This window comes from Lutjanus erythropterus, chromosome 7, assembly GCF_056507025.1.
Source record: "Lutjanus erythropterus isolate fLutEry1 chromosome 7, fLutEry1.hap2, whole genome shotgun sequence".
NCBI classification, from domain to species: Eukaryota; Metazoa; Chordata; class Actinopteri; order Lutjaniformes; family Lutjanidae; genus Lutjanus; species Lutjanus erythropterus.
Genome location: NC_139323.1, coordinates 31,862,541 through 31,888,113, shown reverse-complemented (window position 1 = coordinate 31,888,113; position 25,573 = coordinate 31,862,541). Strand labels below are relative to the sequence as shown.

The window sequence follows — 25,573 nt, the reverse complement described above, 5'->3', positions numbered from 1 at the left end:
TGTGTAACTGACAGCTCAATCTTTTTGGAAAATCACAATGAATATGCGTCACGGTGACACCGGTGGCACTCACCCAGACCATGTGGTGGACAGTGTAGATGTCAGAGTCTCCCATGTACACTCGAATGGCCCTCAGCGTGAAGCCGTACTTCTTGCCCGCTCTGTGGATCACGATGGCGGGTTTGACGCTGGTCACGGCCGGGGACAGGTCTCGGCTTGGGGAGGAGTCCCGTGATGATGGATTGGACGACAGTGAGTGAGGTGACATCGGGCTGGCCAGAGGAGAGGCTCCGTGGTGGTCTAATGGACAGATAACGGACATTTGTGTTGGTCAGTGTCGATATGAAGTCTTTTAAATACTAAATAGAACTTGAATCTTGAGCAGCAGTATCTCCTCACACTGACCTGCAGGGATCATCAGGGACAGCGTGGTGGCGGAGGCCGACTTGATGACCTTGTTGAGTGGTCTGGAGCTCGGCGTCGCCGTGTGTTTGTCTGTATCTCCAGAAAGCAGCCGATGGCGAGCCCTGCGAGCCGCCAGGTCGCTGATGGCTCTCGGAGTCGATGGAGAGTCGCTGTCCGCTGCACCTTTTGCCGCTGCGCTGGTGCTGCCATTACTGCCGTTACCTCTGGTGCCACGGTCAGACACGTCACCTGAACTACCCGCTGCAGGAACAACGTAGAGGAATGTAAGTGAATGTAACATGCATGAGGACGTGTGTAGCTTTGCCTCATGTTGTCATGTAATCCCTGTGACTCTGCAGTGTGTGTTTGTACTGACGTGTGAGCGTGGCCTTGCTCAGCTGACTGGAGGTGGAGCTCGGTGTGGTGGGAGACTCATCAAGCTTCAGCTCTCTCTCCACTGGGAGCTCTGGGATGGCGAGGGGCAGCTCGTCACTCCGCGGGCCCCTCACTGTGCTCGGACCCAACAGGCTGGGACTCTTACGACTTGCAGCTGCACCTGAGAGACGAACAACAGAGTCAGGATCTGCATTATACCTCATTAAATTCAGTTTAGAATTAGTTGGTAACTACTTCAGCTCTACAACTAAACTCTTTAGATTTTTTTTTTACCTTGGCCTCCCTCCTCCTCTGAGGAGATGGCGAAGCGTGGCATCTCAATGATGGCAGAACAGCAGCGTCTCCGGACGGTCAGCGGTGGACTTGAATCGCTCTCTGTGTGGGACGACTCAGAGACAGATAGACGCTTCCTCAGGCTGGAGAGGTGAAGTTAGAGAGGAGATAAGAAACATGTTCAGGTCTAAAACACAACAAACCAAGTACCAGCTCACACTGAGACAATGTGGACCATGGTGATAAAAAATACTGATTTCTGATTATTAAAACATATAGGAGGATTTAAACACAACTCTTCTTTGTGTCCATAGCCAATATGTTCTCTAGGAATGTAGACAAATGGCTGTGACTGTGTGTTTTAGTGGAGGTGAAGAACTCACATCTCTGGAGATCCCACCAGCCAGGATCGATCTCTGGACTTGAGTCCGCTCAGGCTGTCGATTCGGTCTCCTCCCTCCTCACTGAGGCTGCGTTTGGTAGGAGGAGGAGTCCTCTTCTCCTCGTGCAGAGACAGACGCTCCATACTGCTGTACACCTGAACACAACATGACATACGTGATGCAACATTTCATGTTTTGTATCTGATGCCACCTTAAACCTTTTATCAATCATGGCAATATCTTTTTTTTTCAACATCATGTGTTATTTCTTTTCAATATAACTGTCAATACCACTTTTCTATTTTAGTTTACTTATTTTACCTTACCTTTTTTTTTTTTTAACCCAGTTCCTTACTTGTATTGTTCTTCCATTAGTCACTGGTGTTGGCATTTACTTTTCATACACTCACACATTTATTACTCTATTGTTTTTACTCTTCTGTTATTGTCATTTTTGAGCAATTGCTGGCACTAGAATTTCCTTTGGGATAATTAAAGTTCTTTCTTATCTTCTATTCTCTTCACTTCTCTTCAGGGATGCAACTAATGATAATTTTCATTGTGGATTAAGCTCCTATTAATAAACAATGGTGAAAAATGTCAATCAGCTTTTTCCAAAGACTGAGATGATGCCCTCAAATGTCTTATTTTGCCCACAACCCAAAGATATTCAGTTTAAGAAGATGAGTCAGAGAATTTTGACTTTTTTTCCTTAAACAATTACTCAAAAACAGTAATCCATTATCAAAATAGTTGGAGATTAATTTATTATTGATTGATAATTGCAGATAATCGTTGCAGTTCTAATCTCATCTTATTGTTCTCAAGCACACAGCAAGAACTACTGATGAACTATAAATACACTATTAAAACCCCAGTCAATCATTTTTAAATTTTAAACTAAAACAACCAAGAAAACATCCACATCTGCATTTGGATTTGAATCTGTTTCAAAAATACAAATAGTGACAGACTTTGGGATATAGATTTGTTTCACTCAAGTTTGTGCAGTTTTTCATGAACTAGTGCATTAAATGACTAGTGCACTAGAACATTATTAAAATCTCTACAAAGTTTTATAGGCATAGTTTTACAGATTATATAACTGATTAACAATAAAAAAAAATACTTATCTTTAAAGCTACATTTTCAAAAGCTCACATCTCAGAAACTGCTTCATTTATTTCAAAGTTGATTCAATGTCATCGGTGTATTATTTTCATGTCTGACATGCATAAGGACGTATTTTCACGTACCTTGCTGAAGCGAGGTGAGCAGGAGGAGAACTGTCGAATCTCCACGTGTTCATCGTCATTGGTGTCGTCCTCTTCTTCAGAATCAATGTGGTGGTACCGATCAGACCGAGCTGAGAGAGAAACACACGGTGATCAGGCTGTTGTATGTCGATGACTTTCAGAGGGATTTGAATGAAGCGATCAGAGAGAGACGTACTGTCAAAGTAGCTGGTGTCGTCCTCAGACTCCAGCTGTGGAATGAACTCGGCCTTCTGCCTCAACAGGCTGTTCCAGTCCAGCTCTGTGAAGAAAGGGTGCTGCTTCACCTCAAAGGCGCTACCTGTGGAGATGAAGGATAGACGGAGAAGGGGGGGTTTTGTTAGGATGAAACGAGAAGGAACAGAGAAGGAGGAAACAGCATGAGACAGATGAGAACAGACAACAGCAAGTACAGTATCAAATTTGACCAGCTCTGGGCAAAACACTTGGTCTGCACCTTCGTATGTGTAGCATAAAAAAAAATCCAAAGAAAAACTGACAAGACAGCAGAACCATCCTGACAGAGAACTGAGGGAACACAGAACAAACTAACACACAAGGGCAGCAAAAAAAAAGTGAACAAAGACAAACAGGTTCCTGGGAAAAAAATACAAAAAAACAAAACAAAAAACAAACTTTACCTGTGCCCAGTCTCTCCAGAGGATTTTGTCTCAGTAGTTTGGAGATGAGGTCCTGAGCCTCCTGAGGCAGAGCTTCATCCTCCTCTGGCCAGATGATCTCATCTAACAAAACAAACACACAAACAGCAGAAAACACGTTGATCTTTGGTGTCACAGCAAACACTGTAGCTTTCTTCACTGGTGAGAAAACAAACATGAAGTGATCCAATAAATGTCTGGTTCTCTGACTTTTGTAAGCCCAACTGAAAAACAACCATGTTTCCCCTTTTCCTTGACTCTTCTATACTTGTACCATACGATGTTGCTGCAACTGTTAGAAAACTTCAATAATAAGACCCAAGTTGTAATAAACCAGAATTATCCTTTAAGTAGCAGATATGTTTGCACACGTTTGTTTCCACTGTCTCATTAATATGTAGTTTCTGTTTAGGTTAATCGTGCAACAGTTTCCGTTTGTTGGTCCCACATCTGCGCCTTGATGACAAACACTGTGCAGGAGGATAAAAATACATTAAAAAGCACATCCAAGGCACAAGGAGGCCCTCCGTTCTTTATCACCACAGTGCATCAATGTGGAGAGGCAGAGTCAGACAGTCATAAAAGAGACATGCATGGATCAATACAGGTTTATGATCATTGACTTGCCCTTTCATCAAAGAGAATTCAAAGGAGAAACGAATGCAGGAGAGAAATCACAATTGATTTTATTCCTCATGAGTCGAGTCTGTGATGTAAGGAATGTCTCTATCTGACCATTTCTGATCATTTTATCTGCTGTCTGCTCATCTCTCAGCCCGGACCCTCGGGCTCAAACATTAAACATTCAGACAGGCGGTAATAACACCTTCATTGAAGCACAGGAACTGGACAACATTCATTTTTAAGCATTTGATCCCTGCTGTATGAACATATTAACCTGCCTGAGACTTTTTCCTGCTGTCTAATGATGTCAGTGTCTTCTGCACACAGTAGCTTTTTTTGAGGTTTTCATCAAAAGTTACCAGATATTCCACATTTTTATGATACACACGGATGTTGTATTGTGTATGACAATAACAACATTAAAAGTGACCCAATAAGTCCATATGGGCTGACTGCAATAACAGATGAATCTACAGAAATATGTGGAAAAGCAGAACTGGTGTTCAATTGCAGTTGTAGTCTCTCAGCACTTCTACTCACCACTGATGACCTGACCGAACAGCTCCTCCGGTGTGTCTCCGAAGAAGGGGGCGCAGCCCACCAGGAACTCATACAGGATGACTCCCATCGCCCACCAGTCCACTGGCTTCCCGTAGCCCTGACGCAGGATCACCTCTGGGGCGATGTACTCTGGAGTGCCGCACACCTGAGGAGGCATCAACAGGCAGAAAATCAGCTTGGGAGGGAAAAAGGTACAGAGGTGCATTTGATTTTCAAGAAAGCTGACAGCACGGGCTAGCAGCTAAAAGAAATGCCTGTAGATGTTTTATAAATATCAGTAACTTCTTTAAACAACTGCAACTGTGCACTTTTGACATCTTATGACATTTTATTACATAGCAACAGAAAAATGAAAAAAAAAAAAATCATCATTTTGGGCACAAAAAGAGAGAAAAATCTTGGTTGAAGGTAAAGAGGTGAGCTGGTACCTGTTTATCGAGGAACTCTCTGGTGTCTTTCTCTATGTGTCCTTCATACAAGTTTGTAGTCAAACTCATCAAACCGATCTTAGAGAGACCGAAGTCTGTCAGCTTAATGTGTCCCATGGAAGTGATGAGAAGACTGCAGAGAAGAAGATGGAAGGTTCAAGTCCAAATACTGGATTAGTTTTTGACACAATTTTTCAATAAAGATAATTATCAAACAAATCATCATTATCAGGAAAAATTAATGTTGGTGTATGAAATAATTAGACAACACATCCATTTGTATTAATGTGCTGAATGTTAAGTAATGTTATGACTATATCAGGAAAATATAACTGTGTGTGTGTTTGTGTCTTACTTGTCAGGTTTGAGGTCTCTGTGTACGATGCCATAGTTGTGAAGATATTCTAATGCAAGGACAGTCTCTGCAAAGTACATACGAGCCATATCGACCGGCAACGCTCCGATATTCTTCAGCAGCGTAGCGCAGTCTCCCCCTGCAGAGGACGGTCAACAACATTAAACACAACACCTCTACTTCTGTGAATCTTAATAAACCTTAACTATAATTAATAATCTTACCCTCCACATACTCCATCACCATGCAGAGGTGCCTCCTGGTCTCAAAAGAACAGAACATGGAGACGACGAACGGGTTCTCAGCGAACGTCAGGATGTCTCGCTCCACGAAGGCCTGTTGGATCTGGTTCCTCAGGATCAGGTTCTGCTTGTTGATCTTCTTCATGGCAAAACGCTGCCGCGTCTCCTTGTGACGCACCAGAAACACAGCACTGTAAAGGGAGAAAGACATTCAGTCATAACATATATCCATTCAATCTTTTGTAATGCAGAAACTGTGTATTAATATTAGAATATCAAAGTAAATCTTATGCTGTTTTACCCGTAGGCTCCGTTACTGATGAGCTTGATGTTTTCAAAGTCTTCCTCTCGAGGTGTTTTGGTTTTAGTCTGGGGTGGAGCTGCTGGGACTGTGGTGCCTCGACTCTGAAACACACAGACACGATGTTTATAATCAAAGAGATGCAAATAATTATTTCTTTATGCACTAACTAAGGCTGATACTTTTTGCTTTAAAGATAAAGAACTAACTTTTTGGAGATAATATATATGAAAATCTATTTGAAAAAAAACTATAAATGGCTGAACTGAATGTTAATTAAGAAAATCTCAGGCTTTATATAATTTCCTTTGCAGAGACAATGTTTTATTTAGCTCATGCTGACAGACATGACACCTATTAAACATGATAATGATATGATTATGTACTCACATCCACGGAGTCATCAGTCTCTGGGGTTTCTGGGTTCCCGCTGTCATAGCTGCTCAGCTGGGCCATTTCTACAGAGACACAAGTATTAATTATAAACCAAGGCAGCAGAGGAGGTATCAGGGAAATAAAGTGACAGAGAAAAAATATTTTCAGCATGATCTGACTATACACAAATAAAATAAAACTAAATGGTGACTGTGAGTTGGTTGTTACCCTCCAGGGGGTCCCTGGTGAGGCCCAGCTGGCTGATGATGTATCGGGGGATGTCAGATTTGATGCCTTGACCCTCCTTGGCATGGCCCTCTGCTGCTTCCAACAAATGATAAAACTCCTCGGGATCAAACTCCTGCAAAGGAGGGAGACAGGGATGGAGTGAAGGGAGAGAGGGGGAGAGGGGAGGAGAGCCACGCAAACACCAGCAATGATTAATATTTACAAAAAGTATATTAATGTCCTGAAAGTTTTGCTTCACTTGTTGGCGCTGCTGTTTGAAAGCCATTTATTTCTATCTGAAAATAAAATAAAATGTAAGTAGTTCAGTTGCTACACTGGCTTTAACTTTCTGTCAAATTTGTTTTTTAATTTGATTCATTCAGCCCTAAAATTGCTTCTTTGTTCAACTGATAGTCCAATTCAAAGACCCCTTATTTACTGTAAGTTGCAAAGAAAACCAACAAATGTTTGATATTTTTGCCCAAAAATGACTGAAGCAATTAATCTGACTGATCAAACTGAGTGAATGATGTTTTAAGAGAGCTGATACTTGAATAAAAAGAAAAAAAAAAAACTAAAAAACTTAGTGAATGCTGGTTTCAAGTTTGGTCTTGTCTTATTTCCAGTCTTTAGATTCAGTTTTAGATTTGAGCTGAATGGTCCTGACTGCAGTCCTGTTTGCGAGTCAAGGGAGACGACAAAATGAGGGGAGGACTGAGGTTTTTGTTCCTGTACACTGCAATTTAACTCCTGTGTCCTCTGACAAAGACACAAACACCACTGCTGTTACACCCCCACTTTCGTAACACACACACACACACACACACACACACACACACCGAATTTACAGTATACAGTACGTGTAAACACACACACACTCCCTGCCCCCTCTTCTATCTGTGTGCTTCCATTTATAAAAACCCATCCTGTATGGTGTCACAGCTTCAGCTGCATGTGATTAGTCAAAACCACCGATGTGAGCATCAGGGCAGCCTCCACTTCGTCCCTCCCCCTCCTTCTCCTCACCCTCTACCACTCCACCAATTACCCCTCTGTCTTCTACACGTTTTTTTCAGTCTTTCTTTATCTTTTCTGTCTCATCTCATTTCTGGATTCGCACACAGTTGGATTCACCTGTTTGACCCCAAATGTGGACCATCTCAGCTGAGGGAGCTCAGTGTGAAGGATGGAGAAAGTGCCTCTGCAATTCATATATAAAACCCTGCCCCACCAGCTGAGAGGTGTTTGTGTGTGTGTGTGTGTGTGTGTGTGTGTGTGTATACATTAGACTGATTTAAAATTCTCAGAGGAAGTCCATAAATGAATTGCTGGGGTTGAGTAATTCCACGCTGGGGAGCAGGAAGCTCTAAATAGTTTATTAAACGTGCGTGGAGTTGAGCGGTACAATATGAAGAAGCTTCTCCAGTTAACACTGGTCATATTTTTCACGGTAATCTTTCAAACAGACTTGTTTACACCAATGTACAGCAGTATGATTAAAATGCAAAAACCACTCTGTGTAACTGCTGAGGACAGCCAGCCAGAACGAGACTGATTATAACATGTTAGAAAACAGGACTATTGTCTCTATTAAATCAATATGACATATGATGAAAATATGCGAACACATACATCTAACATAAGGCTCATGTGCATGTTTTTCTATGTGGGATATGTGCTTCTTGGACTTGCTTGTAACATAATATATATATTTATTTTCCTGCCATGTCAATGTTTGGTTTGTACTTTTAAAATTAGCCGTCATGTGTGCTTTTATGTGCTGCCTTTATGTCTCTTTAAACCACGGTCTGGGTGAATACTTGATTCTGATTGGATGCAGGGTGTCCATTAATTCTATTCTTTTTCTTATATTTACCTTGGAAAGAGTATTCATATAAAAAAGTAGCACTACAAGTATGTAAAACTATTCTCACACATTCTGCATTTTACTTAAAAGTATTGTCAGAAAAATGGCTCTTGTGAGTATTATTATGTATATATCACTGCATTATTGTCATTGGATTTTTGCTACTGATGCATCATTGTGGCTTTTTAACTGCTTTATACTGCTGGTAGTTTAATATGTAACAATGCATCATAGTTTATATGATGATTAAATGTTTTTTGTATTATCAGCTCCACCTGACAGATAAATGTAGTGCAGCAAAAATGAGAATATTTCCCACTGTAATGTAGCAGAGGATTTATAAAGTGGCAGAAAATGGAAATACTTCAGTAAAGTAAAAGTGCCTCCAACCTGTCAGAGCACTCCACTTCACTAGTGCTGTAATCCTTCAAAGTCTGACTCACGAAGGACAGAGGTATGGTTGTATGAGGTACTTATCCATAGTCAGTGTATTTCTGACAACAGATGGAGATTGGCCGTGTTTTAAAAGGTTGGTTCTGATTCACACAGACAGCAGCAGACCAACAACTTAAATCACTGTTTTTGACAAAGGAGTCTGGTTGCTTCATCTTATACAATGGCAGTTACCCTGTCAGAAAAGGCTGTTGCTATTGACTTTTTTAGGCATCTAAAATACATTTTGCTGCTGACCCTGTCCACAGAAGTACATTACTTAGGTTCTTACACCGGTACTCCTGCTGCTTCTCCAAACTGGGGGTGTGTCATACCTCATACAACCACACCTCAAAAGACCTAAACTATTTGTTTAAAATCAATGCACTAGAACCTGAGATATCATCTTTTTTTATTCCAAGCATTCTTCTTCCTTGTCAAAATCTGCCACCCCCATGATTACCCATAATCCAGCCTGACCAGTGACAGTTCAGTCAGAGATTTGGGTGTGTTATGCCAGTAGTCTCTTATGTAGCTTGCAGCAGAGATGAGGAGCAGTCCTGACAGTACAGTACAGTCTGTTACGTCAGTATTTTCTTGTAGTCCTCAGTTTCAATAGATGTTGACTCAAGTGACATCACATGAGGACATTTATTAGACTTCACACAGATTCCTCTCGAGACACTGAGGGTTTCTTACTACTTAAACACACACAGTAGGAGAGTTCCTCTTAAAGTAAAGAACTTGAGTAAATGTTAGTAACTTCTAACACTATCCTAAATTAATGTGTTTGTCTCTGAAATTAAAGTAATAAATAAACAGTATTCTGAACATCACTTGTTCGATAAAAATCGTCAAATCAGTTGTTGTCATATAAAGGACAACTACCGTTACAGTATTTTTCTCACCAGACACTCCAGCAGACGCGCTGGCCGGGCGATGATGATCATCAGCTTCTTGACGAGTTGTGTGACGAAGGTAACCTCCACACTCTCTGAGCGCTCGTGAGCCTGGACACACAAAAATGACAAAATTTCACCTTTAGTTTCAGTCTTTATTTTCAAATGTTAGAATTCTTCAGAGAGAAAAGATTTTCACTCAACATGAAACTAATAAATTAGGCTTTAATGCATCTAATCTCTCTGGGAGATGACTGATCCCTCATGATAATACCTCTTCATCATTTTTTAATTATATTTTTAATAATTCATCACGGTGAAATCTTCTGTGACCTTGAATCTGTGCAGGGAACGTGTCTTGTATTGTTTGTCCTTCACAAACAAAGCAGAACGAGCATTTTGAGGACAAACAGACGGCGGTGTCCTTCCTGCGGTGACACCCGAGAGGTAATCTAAATCAGAAGGACCTCCGCCTCGCTCCCTGATATCCACCGTGAAATGTCTGTCAGTATGGAGACAGAGCAATTTACCCAGCAATCCACTGTAACTGACTGGAGACGCATCTGGAGCAAACACTGATCCCCGGAAAGAAATGGGCTGGAAGTAAAGTGTGTGTGTGTGTGTGTGTGTTTGGGTGTGTGTGGGTGCAAAGTGGAAGCTGTAACAATTACAAACCACCCACTGTAAAACATGTTTCATTCTCAGGGGGGTGATGCGTGCATGTGTGTGTATTATTATGTATGTATGTATTTATAATGTATGTACTGTATGAATGTGTCAGACAGGCTAACAAGGAGGAGGCAGTGGTTCATAAACAAAGCCCGGGCAGCTCGTTGCTGTTAGTCTAACAGAGCCGTGCTGACAGACGCAGGAGGCCCGGGGGTCCAAAGCCCCCCTGAATTATTTATAAATGTAATGAAGCCTGGAGGGGAGGAGGCGGGGGCATCTATACACTGTATGTGCACGCTAAATATGTATTAGTGTGTGTATATGTAAGTGCGAGGGAGGCTGAATGTGCGTGTGAGGTGACTGTACAGGCCAGTGATCGGTGAATAATGGACAGCTGAGGGACACACTCCCACTGTGCAGCGGCTAATTAACCAGTCAGAGTGTGTGTGTGTGTGTGTGTGTGTGTGTGTGTGTGTGTGTGTGTGTGTGTGTGTGACAGACTGTATATTCACACTGCAAGTCTAATGTGAAAAAGATTCCCTGTTGGGTACACTATAGTATAGAAAATGTGCTTTAAGAGCTTGTATACATGTGTGTACTGTTACTGTAACACGTCATCTGTAGATTCTTTTAGTTTTTGTTTATTTTAATTATTAAAAGAACGATATGGAGCAACTGCACGTGCAAAAATGAATACGAGTGTCCAAATAGAGAGCTGGAGCCACAAACTGTTTATTAAATATCCTATTTAATATACAATCTAAGGTTGAAGCAAGTTATTTCTCCCTGCCTTCTCCTCCCCAGACTCGAAGAAGCTCAGGCAAGCTGCAGGAGTGCAAGATGCGCTCAACATTGCAAATTGACAATGACAAGCAAGTAAGTTGATCAGCTGTTTATAAGTGTCAGTTGTCTATCGATGTAGTTAAGTTAAGCCTGTTAATTTGAGTTATGGTGGACATTGGAAATATTTTAAAAAGCTACATTTTTATTGTTTAATTGTCCTCTAAAAGCAAAGTTTATTTTCACACAGTTTCCCACTCATATCAACATGAAACATCCAGCATCAGTTGAGCTCTGGTATGAAGTGTTTTCCTGGTAAACTCTGAAGTGGTCGTACAAAATATTTTTGGTCGTTAAAAAAAGAAGAGTGAAGTAAAGTGAAAGTGAAGTGCATTTTGACAGATCGTCTTTTTAATTATTTCCACTCTAATGGACTAATATTTGGACAACAAAGGTCACAGTGAAATTTTCTGGGTTTCATACAAAGTAGGAAGTAAGACAAAAAAAAATCAGCAAGAGCTGTGATCACATGCTCTGTTGAATAAATAACTTTTTATAACTTAATGTGTAACCGTTCCATTATAAAGACACAGTCAAAATAAATGGGTTAAGGTCCAAACCACGTAGAAGTAGAAAATAATTTTCTCCATTTATGTTCATTGTTACATTAATTCTTCAGCAGGAAGCAGTTATTTCATTGGTCAGTCACTATAAACTAGAACCAGATGGATACATCTGTATCTGTATATATTAGTGTGTTGCAGATATATCAGTATGTTATCCAATATCAAGTCTTTTTTTTTTTTTACAAAATATAATGCAGATTGTTTTTGTTTTTTTATTCTTTTTTAATGTTTATATAGGTAACATTTTTTTTTTGTATTTTTTGTATATTTGATCCATTTTTCTTAATTCAAGTTTAATATATATCATCTATTTATTATATGTTATTAATGTTTTGTTCTATTTGTGTTTTTTTAATGTATACTGTAAATATTTCTAATTATTAAATTCCCAGTGGCATTTATTGTTTCAGTGCCCTGATAGCTTATTATTAAACTGTAAAAACATCATATTTTTGTCACAAGTGTTTGATAACCACATTTGAGGATTATTGCAAAAAATGTGTGTATATATAAAGAAGAATACATCGTGTATATCTGAATGGTTTTTACTCCCTAATATCAGCATCAGGTCCAGGTATCCAGTATTGGTGGGAGCGCTACTGTAAACTATGACTGTTAAAAGATAAAATAACACTTTATTGTACATCCACATGAAAATTTGTCCTTGTCTGCTCAGTTGGAGTTGCTCAAAAATGTAACTATTTGCACTCATTATTTCACAACGCCATGTGAACATGCATGACGCTCCAGGAGATCAGGGCGGCAGGCAGGTAACTCGTTTCCTTACAAATGAACAGGACAGAGGTGACGTCACCTATTGTACAGCCTATTAGGGAGCAAGTCATCGCTCTCTCAGGACAGGTGATGTTTCAACCTGAGTTCAACTGAAAGCCAATTAAAGCCAGATGTTTGCAGCTGTATCTGAGCTGTGATGAACACGATGAAGGTTCAGAGTGACAGATCACCAGAGCTGAGTTAGCACTTTGCCTCTCCTCTGCCCTAAGGTGACCCACAGGGGTCTAACAGGGTCTCCCAGGGGTTCCAGCAGAGGATGGCCTGGATGCAGGTTGCCATAGTGACCGCCAGGCAGGTCACAGAGGCCGCATGACAGGGATGGATGAGGGAGAGGACGAGCAGTGGAGAAAAGAGAGAAGAAGAAGGAGAGGGGTAAAGGTGGAGGAGAGATAAAAGGCGAGAGCAGGAGCAGAGGAGGAGGACAGGAGGAGGAGAGGTGAGTCGGCCTCCTGCGAGCTCTGTAATGGGGTCATGACATGAGGAGAGAAAGAAACGGATGGATGAATAAAGGAATGGATAAGTAAGCAGGACAAAGGCAAAGGACTGAGACCTATAAAGAGCATGAGAAGTGGACGGATGAAAACTGGTTTTACTCTCACACACCTGATATTATAACACACATAAACTGATAGTGAGGAAACGGTGTGAAAATTGTTTTACAGATATTTCAAAATAGAAAACTTTATGGGTCAAGACCTCAAATGCAGGAAACCAAAGAAACAAGATTTTCTTTGGAGAGTCAGTTCACCAAAATCCTTGACATCGTTTGTTAAAAAGCTGCTTTTTGAATTATTTCAACGCCCAAAAAGAAATTCCAGTCAATTCCATTGAATTGAGAAGGCAGACTGATATTTCAAAACCTCAGAAAATTAAATTTGTTGATATTTTTACTGTTAATACCAATGAACAGGGAGCTATTCCTTTAAAATCTCTGGTTGTTCTCTGAAGTACAATGGTTTTTTTTGAAGTACGTAAAATAAAGTTACATATAAAATTATGGAGGTGGGCAAGAGGGATAATATTCAAAGGAAAAAATTCAGAAATTAACATCCCACATTTATGGAAAAAACGTGGATATTCTCTGAGATTATATGAGATTATAAAGTCATACATTTGGGAGAAGAAACTCAGATATTATGAAATTAGTCCCACATTTATTATATATATATATAAAAAAAGGATATTTTCTGAGATTAAAGTTTTAAATTCAAAAGGAAAAATTTAAATTGAAAAGAAAAAATATTCTCCATGATTAAAAAGTCATAAACCTGCAAGAAGAAAAATCATTACTTGCTCTAAGATTCAAGTCCAAAATTTACAACGAAGAAAACTCCGTATTACCATTGTCTTCATAGTTAGAAAACACAAGTGGAAAGCAAATTTTTTTTTTATGATTTGGGTGAAGTGAACCTTTAAAGTGAACAACACCAGCATATAAGAAAATAAATTAGATCACTGTCCAGATACTGAGGGGTTTTGCTGACACTCCAGGCAAATTGAACTGACAACTAAAACATCTGGATATCCAACGGCTCTTAAAGTCAGATATCGTTCAACCAAACTCACACAGCAGAGCAGTGAGGGCACCATTCACCAGTCCTTACAAGGAAAAACTAATTATGGGCATCCAGAACATCTAGAGGCACTGAAAGAAACATACTAGACAAGTGCAGTATGAATTTTAAGTGTTTTCTAAAAAGCGTATTGCCCCTTTGGTACTTAATTAACTGACTCAAAACACAGTCTATCACAGTGTCTTATCACCAGTAAAAATGGCCTGATGACTCATTAAAAAGTCTGAATTATTAACAAGCTACAGACAAAAAAACACCCACAGCAGTTAACTGATTAACTGAAGACGGTTTAATAAATAATGAATTTGTCATTGACCTCTGGAACATGCTCAATTATTTTTTTTTTAATATTTTAAAAATCATTAACACCTCTTACAGAACAGGCCCCAACAAACAGAGCTGTTTTGTTTTACGCAGAGCTGAAAAGATTTGTCGATTAATCGATTAGTTCATCGGAAGATCAGAGGAAAATTATTTGCCAATTATTTTGATAATCAAATGTCAAACATTTGCTGGTTGCAGTTTCTTGAACTATTTGCTGCTTCTCTGTCTCATTTTTGATCATAAATGAAGATTCTTTGGGTTTTGGACTGTCGGTGGACAAAAGAAGCAATCTGAAGATGTGACTTTGGGCTTTGGAGTTTTCTGATAATCAATTTTTTTTTAGATTTTATAAATTAATCCATCCATAAAGTCAGAAAATGGTGAAAATGTTCATCAGTGTTTCCCAAAGCCTGAGATGACGTCCTCAAATGTCTTGTTCTGTCCACAAGCCAAAGATATTCACTTTTCTGTCACAGAGGAGTAAAGAGACCAGGAAATATTCACCTTTGAGAACGAAGAATAAACAGGACATTTTCTTCTTAAAAAAACAACTCAAACAAATTAGTTGATTATCAAAATAGGAGGCTGTAAATTTAGTAGTTGACAATTAATTAATTGTTGCAGCTCTAATTGATAATGAAAATAATTGTCAGCTGCAGCCCTACTTTCAAGACAATTATAATGAAATAACAATATTAAACACTCCCTGAGTTATTTGGCCTGACTGTGAAAGAAAGTTACAAACCACCAAAAACAGTGAACAAGCAGAAAGTAATTCTAAAGTTAGAGCGAGTTGATAAACTGTTAACTATTCCTTTAACAGCCTCAAAGGTTAACATGTTTCAATCTGAAGATCTTCATCTTTGTCATCGTCAGTGTGCCAATAAAGGTCGACTGAATCAAACCGAAATTGACTCAACTGTAAAGTCTGCGTCTCCCTCCTCCTCCTCCTCCTCCCAGCTGTGAGTGAACACCTTCCACTCGCTCCTCCTCATCACCTCCTCCAGCAAGACCTTCTCCTCTTCCTCCTCCAGCCTCCTCTGCCACGATACGCGAGACATGTTTCCACCAAAAAATGAGGGATTTCCATAAACAGCGCAGGCAGGGAGGCTATTTTCACACCTCTGTCCACCTGCTCACGGCCTCATCCTCTCCTCTCCTCTGTGGGTCTGCTCCACCTGCTGCTGCCGCACTTGGCCACCCGCCAAAGAAAAAAAAAAAAAAAGCAAAACAAAACAGCCTAATGGCGCCTAATTGGTGATGTCATCATCCAGCCCGCATTGCAGCTTCAGCACCTTCTCCAGATGTGTTCAGGTCCAGTTCCTCACACCCTCCAAAAGCATTCGAACAGGCTTCGTGCACGTACACCCACCTCCCCTCTGTGAGCCCGCCGGCCAATCAGATGCAGAGGAATCCCCCCGAATCCCCGCCCATCCCAAAACCCTCCGACTGCGCCTTCTTCACCCCTCCTGCTCGTCTGGGAGAGTCATCTGTCAGCCCCCGGTGACTGCTGGAGTGTGAAATTAAAATCGGGGAGGACGCGTGTGTGTGTGTGTGCGTGTGCGTGCGTGCTCACCTCCATATATACAGTATGTGTGTGTGTGCCTATGATTGCGAGATAGTTTGTGTGTGTGTGTGTCCCAGTAGAACAGAAGGTCAATAAGAGGCCGGTGGGAGCCATAATGTCGCCCCCAAGGCACTGGAAAACTGAGCTAATAGAGATGTCACCGCTGCCACACACATGTAAATATATTTCTATGTTCACACACACAAAAATACACGAAAACTGTCCAAAATCGTCCCATCGTGCCACGCCGCTACCATCGTTCATCAGCAATAAACAATCAAAGTGTGAAGGAATGTGTGAGAGCTGACAGAGTTTTAGGTGTTTGCGTTTCGGTCTTTGTGTCTTCGTATGACATCACACAGCACTGAAGGCTGCGACCATGATGAGTGAACGAGGGAGCGCGTCACGCCGTGAGTTGTTCCACGGTAAACCGAGCGTGACCAAGAGGATGCCATCGTCATGATGTCTTCATCAAAGACCAGGTGTGACTTTTTTTAAAAGTGGATATTTGACTTGTCATTAGAGAAAAAGTGGAAATGTGTAAAATCCTGAGAATTTTCAGTGGAGTTTGGTACAAGGTTTTATAAAAAACAAAGGTTTATGACAATAATTCATTTGTACTGAGTTTATAAACAGTTGTTCCAAAAATATTAGTTTTTAAATAGTTTTTGTTGCAATAATGTGTTATTGTTTGTGTCCTATATTGTTCTGTCTGAATTTTCTTGTTGAGTTTTGTGTTTTTAATGTACGTATTTAATGTTCTGTTTGTGTTTTGTACTCTTTTGTACTTTGTTGTAGCTTCTTATGTATTGCATATGTAAGGCCCATAGGGAGAGGTATTGCAAATAAAAACTGTGCCGAGCAGCATTGGTTTATGCAATTTTTTCCCTATGCAGGCAAACAATAAATTAATATTATTCTTTTCAAAGTGTTCTTCAAATCTGTTGAATTGCAAATCTGACATTTTTATATGTCCGGCTGACCTACCTGGCACTGAGTGAAAATGGTTTATGTTAGCATTTAATTGGAATGAATTAATTTGAAATGTACTAATTGAACACTGTCTCCATTTTCCCCATAATTACTAATTTGCATAATCCTTTCCAGGAACCTGCAGATGAATTATCACTTACATAGTTAATTTCAAGGAAATAATGAGGAAATTGTGATGAAAATAAATAAATAAATAAATCTGCTAACTGGTGTACTACATTGCTTATACATTAAGCTGCTTATAGATTTTGCACAGATTTTTGATTCTGTAGATTGTATCTGTACAATGTGTTCTTGTTACTTCATTTATGTTCTTTCCTCTTTATCTATCTTAATATCTTTATACATGTTCCTTGTATTTCAAAAACATTTTCTTCATTTTAAAACGTGTCATTGTTTAATGGTGTTCAGAATGGGATGCAAAACTTGACTTTAACATTGCATATTACAATAAACCCTTCGACTTGACTTTGCCCCTAACCATTTAAATTGTCCTTTGCTCTAATCTATAATATATGCATGAAATCAAAAGTACCCATAGCATAGACACTTCTTAGAAATACCATAATGCAATGCTCTGTCTACAGATGTGAAAATTAGTCATGCGACTGTAAAGTGATGACGCAAAATGGTGCTGATTCATAAGTGTCTGAAATCTCAATTTACTGCTGTCTAGAGATCAATATAAATCACCGAAGAAAATGGAGAATGAGTAGATGACAGAGTGATCAGGAGTTCTTTTTACGTTCTGGTAAATAATTTTAACAAAAATAACTGACTTTGGCATCTATCTAAATCATCTTTAAATTATTCCAATTTAAATATCCAACAGTTGTATATTTTGTGTATTTGCTGATTAGCATGGCAAAATATATTACTACTACTACTACTACTTTTACAACCACTAAGAATAATAATAAAGATGGTAAATTAAAGTTTTTCAAAGTAAAATCCCTGTAGAGTATCTCTGTCTTAACAGGAAACTAGGGATGGATTTTGTTCTTTTTCAAAATAAAAGCCCCGGACAGCAGTATCTCAAGAGGGAACTCAGGATGAGGCTAGTTTTTCAAAATAAAAGCCCCGAATGGCTACAGTATGTTAACAGGAAACTATGAAAGGACCTAGCTGAACCTCAATGACGCTTTGGTGCATTGAAAAACTTAAATTTATTGATTGATGTGGTTAATGTTTTTACTTTCTATGAGAAGACAGTACTTTTTGTAGCATGAAATGCAGTAGGACCACAATCAAGTTACAAGCAAATTAACATTTTACAGGTAGGATAGTGTTTTCTAGTCTTACGTTTGAGAGATTATTTTCCTTCTAAAAGTTGCTTTTTGCAGGACAGTGAATGAACTGTGGCTCCACTTACATCTTGCAGCAGCTTCTCCAGGCTCTCCTGGAGCTCGTAGAAGTAGCGGGAGGTGATGAGGCCCTCTCTGCTTTTCTCCAGGCAGTCTCTGGACAGCTCTATCAGCTGATGGTGGATGAAGCTCAGGACCCCGTCGGCCAGCGGGCAGACCTTATCCGGGGCCGAGGAGGAGAGCAGCTCAGCCAGACGCTCCTCCATTTGAGCCGTCGCCTGAGGGGAGGGGATGAGGGGAGGAGAGGGGGAGGCAATCAGAGGGGGGGAGACAAGGATGAGTCACAGTAGAGGTACACGCATGCCAGACAAATAGAGAGACAGACATGACCAAAAACTGCAGGTGTACAGGACAATGTCATATATTAACACTAAATAATTAATTACCCGCAAAAGAATATTTTACAAACTACTGCATATGTGGGGGGCATCTAGGCCATTACACTACGCTATAATGGCTTAGATTAGACAGATTTCAACTGGGGATGGAAACTGGTCTAAATCTAGACAGTCAACATTTTACTCTTCTCTTGTGGTTGGATGCAGAGACTGGAATGCTTATGACAACCTGTGACTTGTTTCCATGTGTTGCTGTCCAGTACTCTGCACACTCACCCGGCCCTTTTGCTTCTGCATGTCTGCTACGTCCACACAGTGAATGTAGTGTGTGCAGTAAGTGTGTGTGTGCAGTACGAACCTTAGGGAACCTCTCCTTGTACACATGGTTCATCATCACGATCTCGTGATCAAAGGAGATAGGTGAGCGCCCAGGACTGAAACAGAACAGACACACAAATACAAAAGTGAAATTATGGAAGATTTATGATGTGCTGATATGTCAGTTTGACCCAAACTGGACTATCTGTTATATTTAGATAACCCAGCCTTTCTGTCAGTATTTCTAATTCAGTCCACCAGTGGAGACAGATGCATCAAATTTCATGTTACCTACATAACAAGAAGGTAAAAGATGCAACTCTTCTCAGAGAGCTGTATTATCATATTGATTATTGAGCACTGATGCTTTAAAAATTTAAATATTACTTTACTGTAAGTTGAGCACTTGTTCTGTCTGCACAGTGTATATAACTGTATAGAAACTGCTGTTTGCATTTATGATGACAACATGTTAGTAATGAAAACAAAAAAGTGATTTTCTTGCAGCACTTGAACTTGTAAGTGGCCTCCCTATGAGATGACAATACCATCAGTGGCCCCAAGCGAATCAAAGCTTGAGACTCCTGCAGTAATTTTAAAGGAACAGCAATTAAATATTTAACAGAAACGTGAGTGTGAGCTGACTGGAAAGAGACACCAACCAGATGTTGTGTGCTTTTGTAGAACAGAAACATGGCTGCCAACGGACGCCGAGGACGTGGACAGGAGAGAAGGAGGACAAGCTTGTGGAATTATGATGATGATACTTAACCCCGTCCCATTTGATCACGCAACTTTCTGTGGGATCGCATGTTCCTGGAATCGCCACTTTTAAATCGTCTAGCATAAACACAGAGTGTGTGGTCCTCTGTTTTGACTGAAGCATCTGGTGTCTGAGTTTTTGTGGTCAAAATGTTTGAATCTGTCATTAAGCATGTGGTCTCTCACAGGTTTAAAACCAGTTAAGATTCCTCCGGTGTGCAGCAGGCGTCAGAGGAGCGAGCACAGCCTGTTCCTGAGCTGCAGAGACACCGCTGAGCAGACTGGATGTGACAGACAGGATTGGTCGGGTCACCGGAGCACAGAGGGAATAAAAACTGGATGGTGGTCACACGCACACTAACGGGACCTCGGGGTCTTCATCATGTGTGTGTGTCCTCAGCAGTGTAAACTCAAGACCGTGACAACCTCTGGACTCACATGGCTGCACACAGAGAACGCCACAAAGGTAACGCCTCTGGAGACCAGAGGACCCACACACTGTATATGTGTGTGTGTGTAGCTGTCAGTAATAAACCACAGGCCCGCCTCGCTGCAGCGAGTGTCCGTCCATCAGTTCTCCGGGGGGTTTCATGACCTGACAGACTGACAGTGATGTCTCCTTCAGTCCATAGCTCCAACAGAATATCAATCCATCTGTCTTTCACTCACTGGACTCCATTTTCCTCCTCCTGGGATTCATCTCTTTTTTTATTCTATCATACACCACCCCCCACCTCAACTCTCTCTGCACAATAAGACAAAAAAGCGACAGCAGCAATATCCTTGACCTTTCTATGTCTCAATTTCAGGAGGATAGGCGATGACGACAGGTGAGAGGCACTGTGTGTGTCATGGGAAATTTCATTCTAAGCAATTTTAGCCTTTGTTAACCTGCTGTATTATTCATTTCTTCCACTGTGTGTGCAATTGTCCTGCACATTATCCATCATTATAAATGAAAGGTGTATATAGTTGTATATATAGTTATAGTTTAATTGTATTTCTATTTATAACTCACTCTTTTCTACCTGCAGTTTTGGTCCTTGAGCTGTTGCCACAACTACATTTCCACAGAGTGAGGTCAATAAAGTTCACCATATCTTATTATTTTATCTTATCTTAAACATTTCTCTCTAAATATTGCAATTGCACTTTGGGAAACATGAAAATAATCTCCATTCTTCAGCTGTAATAAATCATTTTGACTCTGACTCTTGCACATATTTATGTTTATTTATTATTATTACTTGTATTGTGTGTTTTTATTTTAACTGTGTGCCGAGAACTACCAAACAAAATTTCGTTATGTGTAAGCAAAGGACAATAAAGAAACTTGAACTTGAACTTTTGAGGTAAATTTTAACTTACAGTCTTCTAATGTCAGATTGTTTTTGGTATTTTAAAAACCTTGTTTTCTTGATATTAATTCTGTCTTGTTTTTCCTGGATACTGACATTCGTACTTAAAAAACTAAAACAAAGGAAACTGTGTTAAGAACTGGAGGAATTATTTCACCACAACTTGTACATTTTCCTTTTTCATTTTAAGGGACTAAATAAGCCACATGTTGTTGAAACTTGCATAGAATTTTACTTGATGTAGGACCAAAACATAAGAGCTCAAGAGCTCAAGTGAAAATAAAATGAAATGCATCTTATAATAATGAGTAAAACTAAATATAAAAAATATAACAAAAATAATTTAAAAAACATTCCTAGAGAGGCTGAGATTTACAAACAAGGGGAAGACAGGTGAGGTAAAAATCTGAATTTGGGGCTCCAGATGTCTTAACATGTGTTTGTATGAGTCATCGGTACATACACACACACACACGCGCGCACACACATACACGTGACCAAAGCGATGAGGTAATGTCTTAAGTCATCCATCGGCAGCTCAAAGTCCAATTACCAGCTTAATAGGAATGAGAGCAGCCTGAATGTGACATATGAGCTAAACGTCATGGAGGCTGTTTATCATTAGGCCAACACACACGCTGACAGGTAACCACACACACACACACACACCAAACACACTATATGACTGTGCCTCCATTTTTCTTTTGTTTCAGCAGCTTTGTTGTGATGCTAGGTAATACAATGATATTGTGATATTAAAGTGATTTAATTTTCTGAACTAACCAGACTGTTGCAGCTGTTCTATTATTCACCTTGGTCATTATATCCACATTACTGATGATTATTATTAAAAATGTATACTTAAACAGGAAGTTGTGCTTTGACACTGGGATTCTCAGTAGAGTACTGAATCCCAGATCTACTGAGCATGTTCCAAAAAAAATTAAAAGGTAGCATATCTCAAGTCTGCAAATCAAGGAGGACAAAATAGGACGAGGACGTGGACAGGAGAGAAGGAGGACAAGCTTGTGGATGCTTTTAATGCATTTGAGGGAAATTCGTTGTATTTCTATTTTGCATCACTTTTTGCATCAAAGACAAAAAAAGATGTAACAAGACGAAAAACAACATAATGTATTCAAAAATTGCATAAAACAAAAAAGATGTGAGAAAATGAAAAGGATGTAAAAGATGCAACAAAATGTCAAAAATCAAGATCTTAGAAGCTTTATCGACTATCGATCTGTGATTTTCTGTTGAACATTTAATGTGAAATTTGGCAGGAAGTGATGAGTTGTAACAGCACAGTTGAAGCATTTTTAAATTAAGAAGTGAATGAACACAATATTAGTATTATTCTAAACAAGCCTCAACTGTGTGCCCTCACACAAACACACACACACACACTCAACCATGATGGATGTGCGTCAATCACCCTGAGCTCAAACACCTTCAACTTTCAAACTCTCCTTTCATGTTCACGTGCGTTGAAAAAGAAAAATCAATCAGGACGTGGCGGCTCTGCCAGCGGGCTCAGTAATTAAAGGTTAGCCTTGACAGAGATGGATTCACTGCCGGGGGCTGTTATGTACATTCTTTAATTTTCACAGAATATCTTCTTCTTCTTCTCCTCTCCGTGTTATTCTTCCTGCGTGCTCCTGGCTCTGAGCAGCCTGAGCCTTTATTAAAATAAAGCTCCCGTTCAGAGCGAGCTGCAGTGGAGGTCGAAGTGAAATCCCCGGGATGAATAACACGGGAAAGCCAGACAAAGGCTAATTACAACACGGCTATATTTCTACTGTAATGGGAAATAAAAATCGCCCCACAGCAATCCCTGCGAAAAACGTCTTTGTCATTATTTTGAGAAACGACCTTGCAGGCGAGGCTTCGGAGGAAGTTGTGGGAGAGTTCTTCTGTTTTTATGTGAGGCTGAGAGTTCAAAAGTTAGGACTGTGAGAACGGGAGGAAATATTTCTGAAACAGAATATAACATAAAATGTTTCAACCCCAGGGTGTTTTAAAAATGAGATAATTAAAACATTGTTGGATGGTGCAGCTAAGTGATGATGTCACATATGACAAAAGGCACTCAAAATGCAAAAGAGCTCATTGGTGGAGGCGGTAATTGAAGTAAATCAGACGAGACAGCGAATCAGATGGTGACGGTGAGGTGGGTGGGAGACAGAGGTAAGGGGGAGGGGGTCTGTGTGTGTGAGAGAGAGAAAAATAACATTGATGCTTCACAACTGAGGCGGGCGGTGACTCGGGAAATGAGAGGCCTAATTGACCGTGACAGAGAGCCCGGCAGAACGGGGATGAGGTGTGCGCGTGTGTGTGTGTGTGTGTGTGTGTGAGAGAGCATGAGTGTGTGTGTTCATCACAGAAACCTTAACATCCCGTGATGAGATTCAATTCATGATTAGACTAAAAAATCTTCTGAAACCACAAAGTGTCAGACAGGAGGAAAAAACTTATACTTAGGAAGATAATTTTAATTCTGAAATTTCTAAAATATTGGAGGAAGAACCAGACCTTACTTTAGAGACAGGCTTTTATTCTTGTTGCATATGCCTCGTTTAAGACATCATCTTGTTTTCTGATCTGCTCAACTGGCTGTTAATACACATTCAACACTTCCTCTATGTCTAAGTGTTGTCTAAAACAGTAATGCTGCTATGGCAACAGCTGCTCATGTAGATACTGCAGACGGTGGCTCCTACGAGTTTTGTGACTTTTCCCCTTTAATATGTTATTTTTTTGGATTGTATTGATGACACAAGGATCACCTATGACAGAAATACACTCGGCATTTAAAAAAGAAGCATGAAGTTTTGGATTAAAGACCAGCAGACCTTGAGACGATAAACAATTCTCACGGCACTGCCCAGCAGTGAGATCAATGCTGCTGAGATGGACACAGCGCCGCAGACAGGAGGACAGGAGGAGAGTCACAGTAACCAACCAAACTTGGCTGACCTGCTCCTGGTGAATGTCCAGTCAGGAAAACAAAACTGACAAAATGGGCCAAGCAAGGGGAAATCAGCGCCACATTTTACTGCTGAAATGACACAAAATGCAAGACTCCGGCAGAATGAGGGGAGGAGGACTCCGTCTTTACGTTGATGATGCTTTGTGCACAGTCACAGTTGATGGTCAGTGTTTCCCAGATGTTTAACTTTTTATGTGAAGATTTCAACCATATTATCATCACCATCATGTTGTTGCTCTTTACATTCAAGCTGTTGCAAATTTAAAAAACGTGCAATATAATTATTTCCTGGGTGTATAAATGTATATGTAAATAACCGTATATCTTATGTTATTATTTCGTTTTTTAAATTTTTATCCTGTTCTATTTTGAATTTAATTAAGTGTGTGTGTCGTATGAAGGAACTACGACTCATGTCGTGCAATCCTGTGTTGTATAATGTTAATAAATTAGTTTGATATATTCAAGCCTTAAAGCCTTCCTTTGTGACAATGGAAAGCTCTTCATGTGAAATATCTATGCAAGAAGTACTGAGTTTCACTTAACAGTGAGTAGACACTAGTAAAAATAAGGGCTTCTTTGTGAACAAACTGTCTAAGGGTTACACAGTTTGTAAATCGCCTGAAACGTATCTCTGGAATTCTATTCTAGGAACCGGTGACTGGACGAATATATCAGCCACAGGTGATTTGTTGAGTCCATCAGCAGTTTTCGGTTAAAGACTTTTTGTTCCTTTACTTCTTATTTACTTATTTGAGTGTCCGTATGCAGTCTGCCTTGTGATTTACTGTGTGTGACTTTGCTGCTATAACTCTAAAAAATTTACTGCAACTTCTTGTTACCTACTTGCCAAGATTTTTTGCTACAATTTCTGTCATCCCTTGGAGTTTAAATCATGGAAAATAGGAGCTAGAAAATGTTACACCACAAGGAAAAGGAGACACTTTTGTATATATTATGTGAGCACATGTATGATAGAATACAATATGTGGTTTCCCAGACAGAAAGTCAATGAGGTGCAGCAACTGAGCTGTAACAGAGGCACAGGTATGATGGATAGATGTGGTTTGTTCATTCCCAGCGTACGGCTGAGTGGATGGTGGGCAGGTGGACAGACAGACAGAGGAGTGATGAGAGGTGTCAGATTCACTGCAGAAACTTAACTGGACAAGAGGAGAAAAAACTGAGAGGGGAATGGATTGACGAAAATAAGGGTTAGAGACGAACAGAGAAACTGTTAAATGATAAAACGGGTGCCTGTCATCACTCACAGCGGAGTCATAAAATTAGCATATAATTATGCTCTGCACCACATTTTCATTTTTTCACTCCCTCTCATACACAGACAGACTCTCCTCCTCCTGGGTCCAATAAGTCACTTCATTTCTTCTTTAACCTCCTCTTCAGTTCGCAG

At 40.0% G+C, this 25,573-nt stretch overlaps 1 protein-coding gene across 1 annotated transcript in view; it reads right to left on the bottom strand.

Annotated features, from left to right (window-relative positions):
* mast2 (microtubule associated serine/threonine kinase 2) overlaps positions 1–25,573 on the bottom strand; it is a 210,555-nt gene that overhangs the window by 6,297 nt on the left and 178,685 nt on the right. The window contains exons 11-28 of the mRNA XM_084723557.1: positions 19,091–19,166; positions 18,403–18,612; positions 9,712–9,813; positions 6,505–6,637; positions 6,292–6,359; positions 5,902–6,005; positions 5,583–5,791; positions 5,359–5,497; positions 5,004–5,136; positions 4,555–4,720; positions 3,373–3,474; positions 2,910–3,032; positions 2,714–2,823; positions 1,458–1,612; positions 1,075–1,217; positions 782–961; positions 406–666; positions 74–300 (exon numbers count right to left, since the gene is read on the bottom strand). Of these exons, the coding sequence (XP_084579683.1) occupies positions 74–300; positions 406–666; positions 782–961; positions 1,075–1,217; positions 1,458–1,612; positions 2,714–2,823; positions 2,910–3,032; positions 3,373–3,474; positions 4,555–4,720; positions 5,004–5,136; positions 5,359–5,497; positions 5,583–5,791; positions 5,902–6,005; positions 6,292–6,359; positions 6,505–6,637; positions 9,712–9,813; positions 18,403–18,612; positions 19,091–19,166 (2,641 nt within the window). The remainder of the gene's footprint in view (positions 1–73; positions 301–405; positions 667–781; positions 962–1,074; positions 1,218–1,457; positions 1,613–2,713; positions 2,824–2,909; positions 3,033–3,372; positions 3,475–4,554; positions 4,721–5,003; positions 5,137–5,358; positions 5,498–5,582; positions 5,792–5,901; positions 6,006–6,291; positions 6,360–6,504; positions 6,638–9,711; positions 9,814–18,402; positions 18,613–19,090; positions 19,167–25,573) is intronic.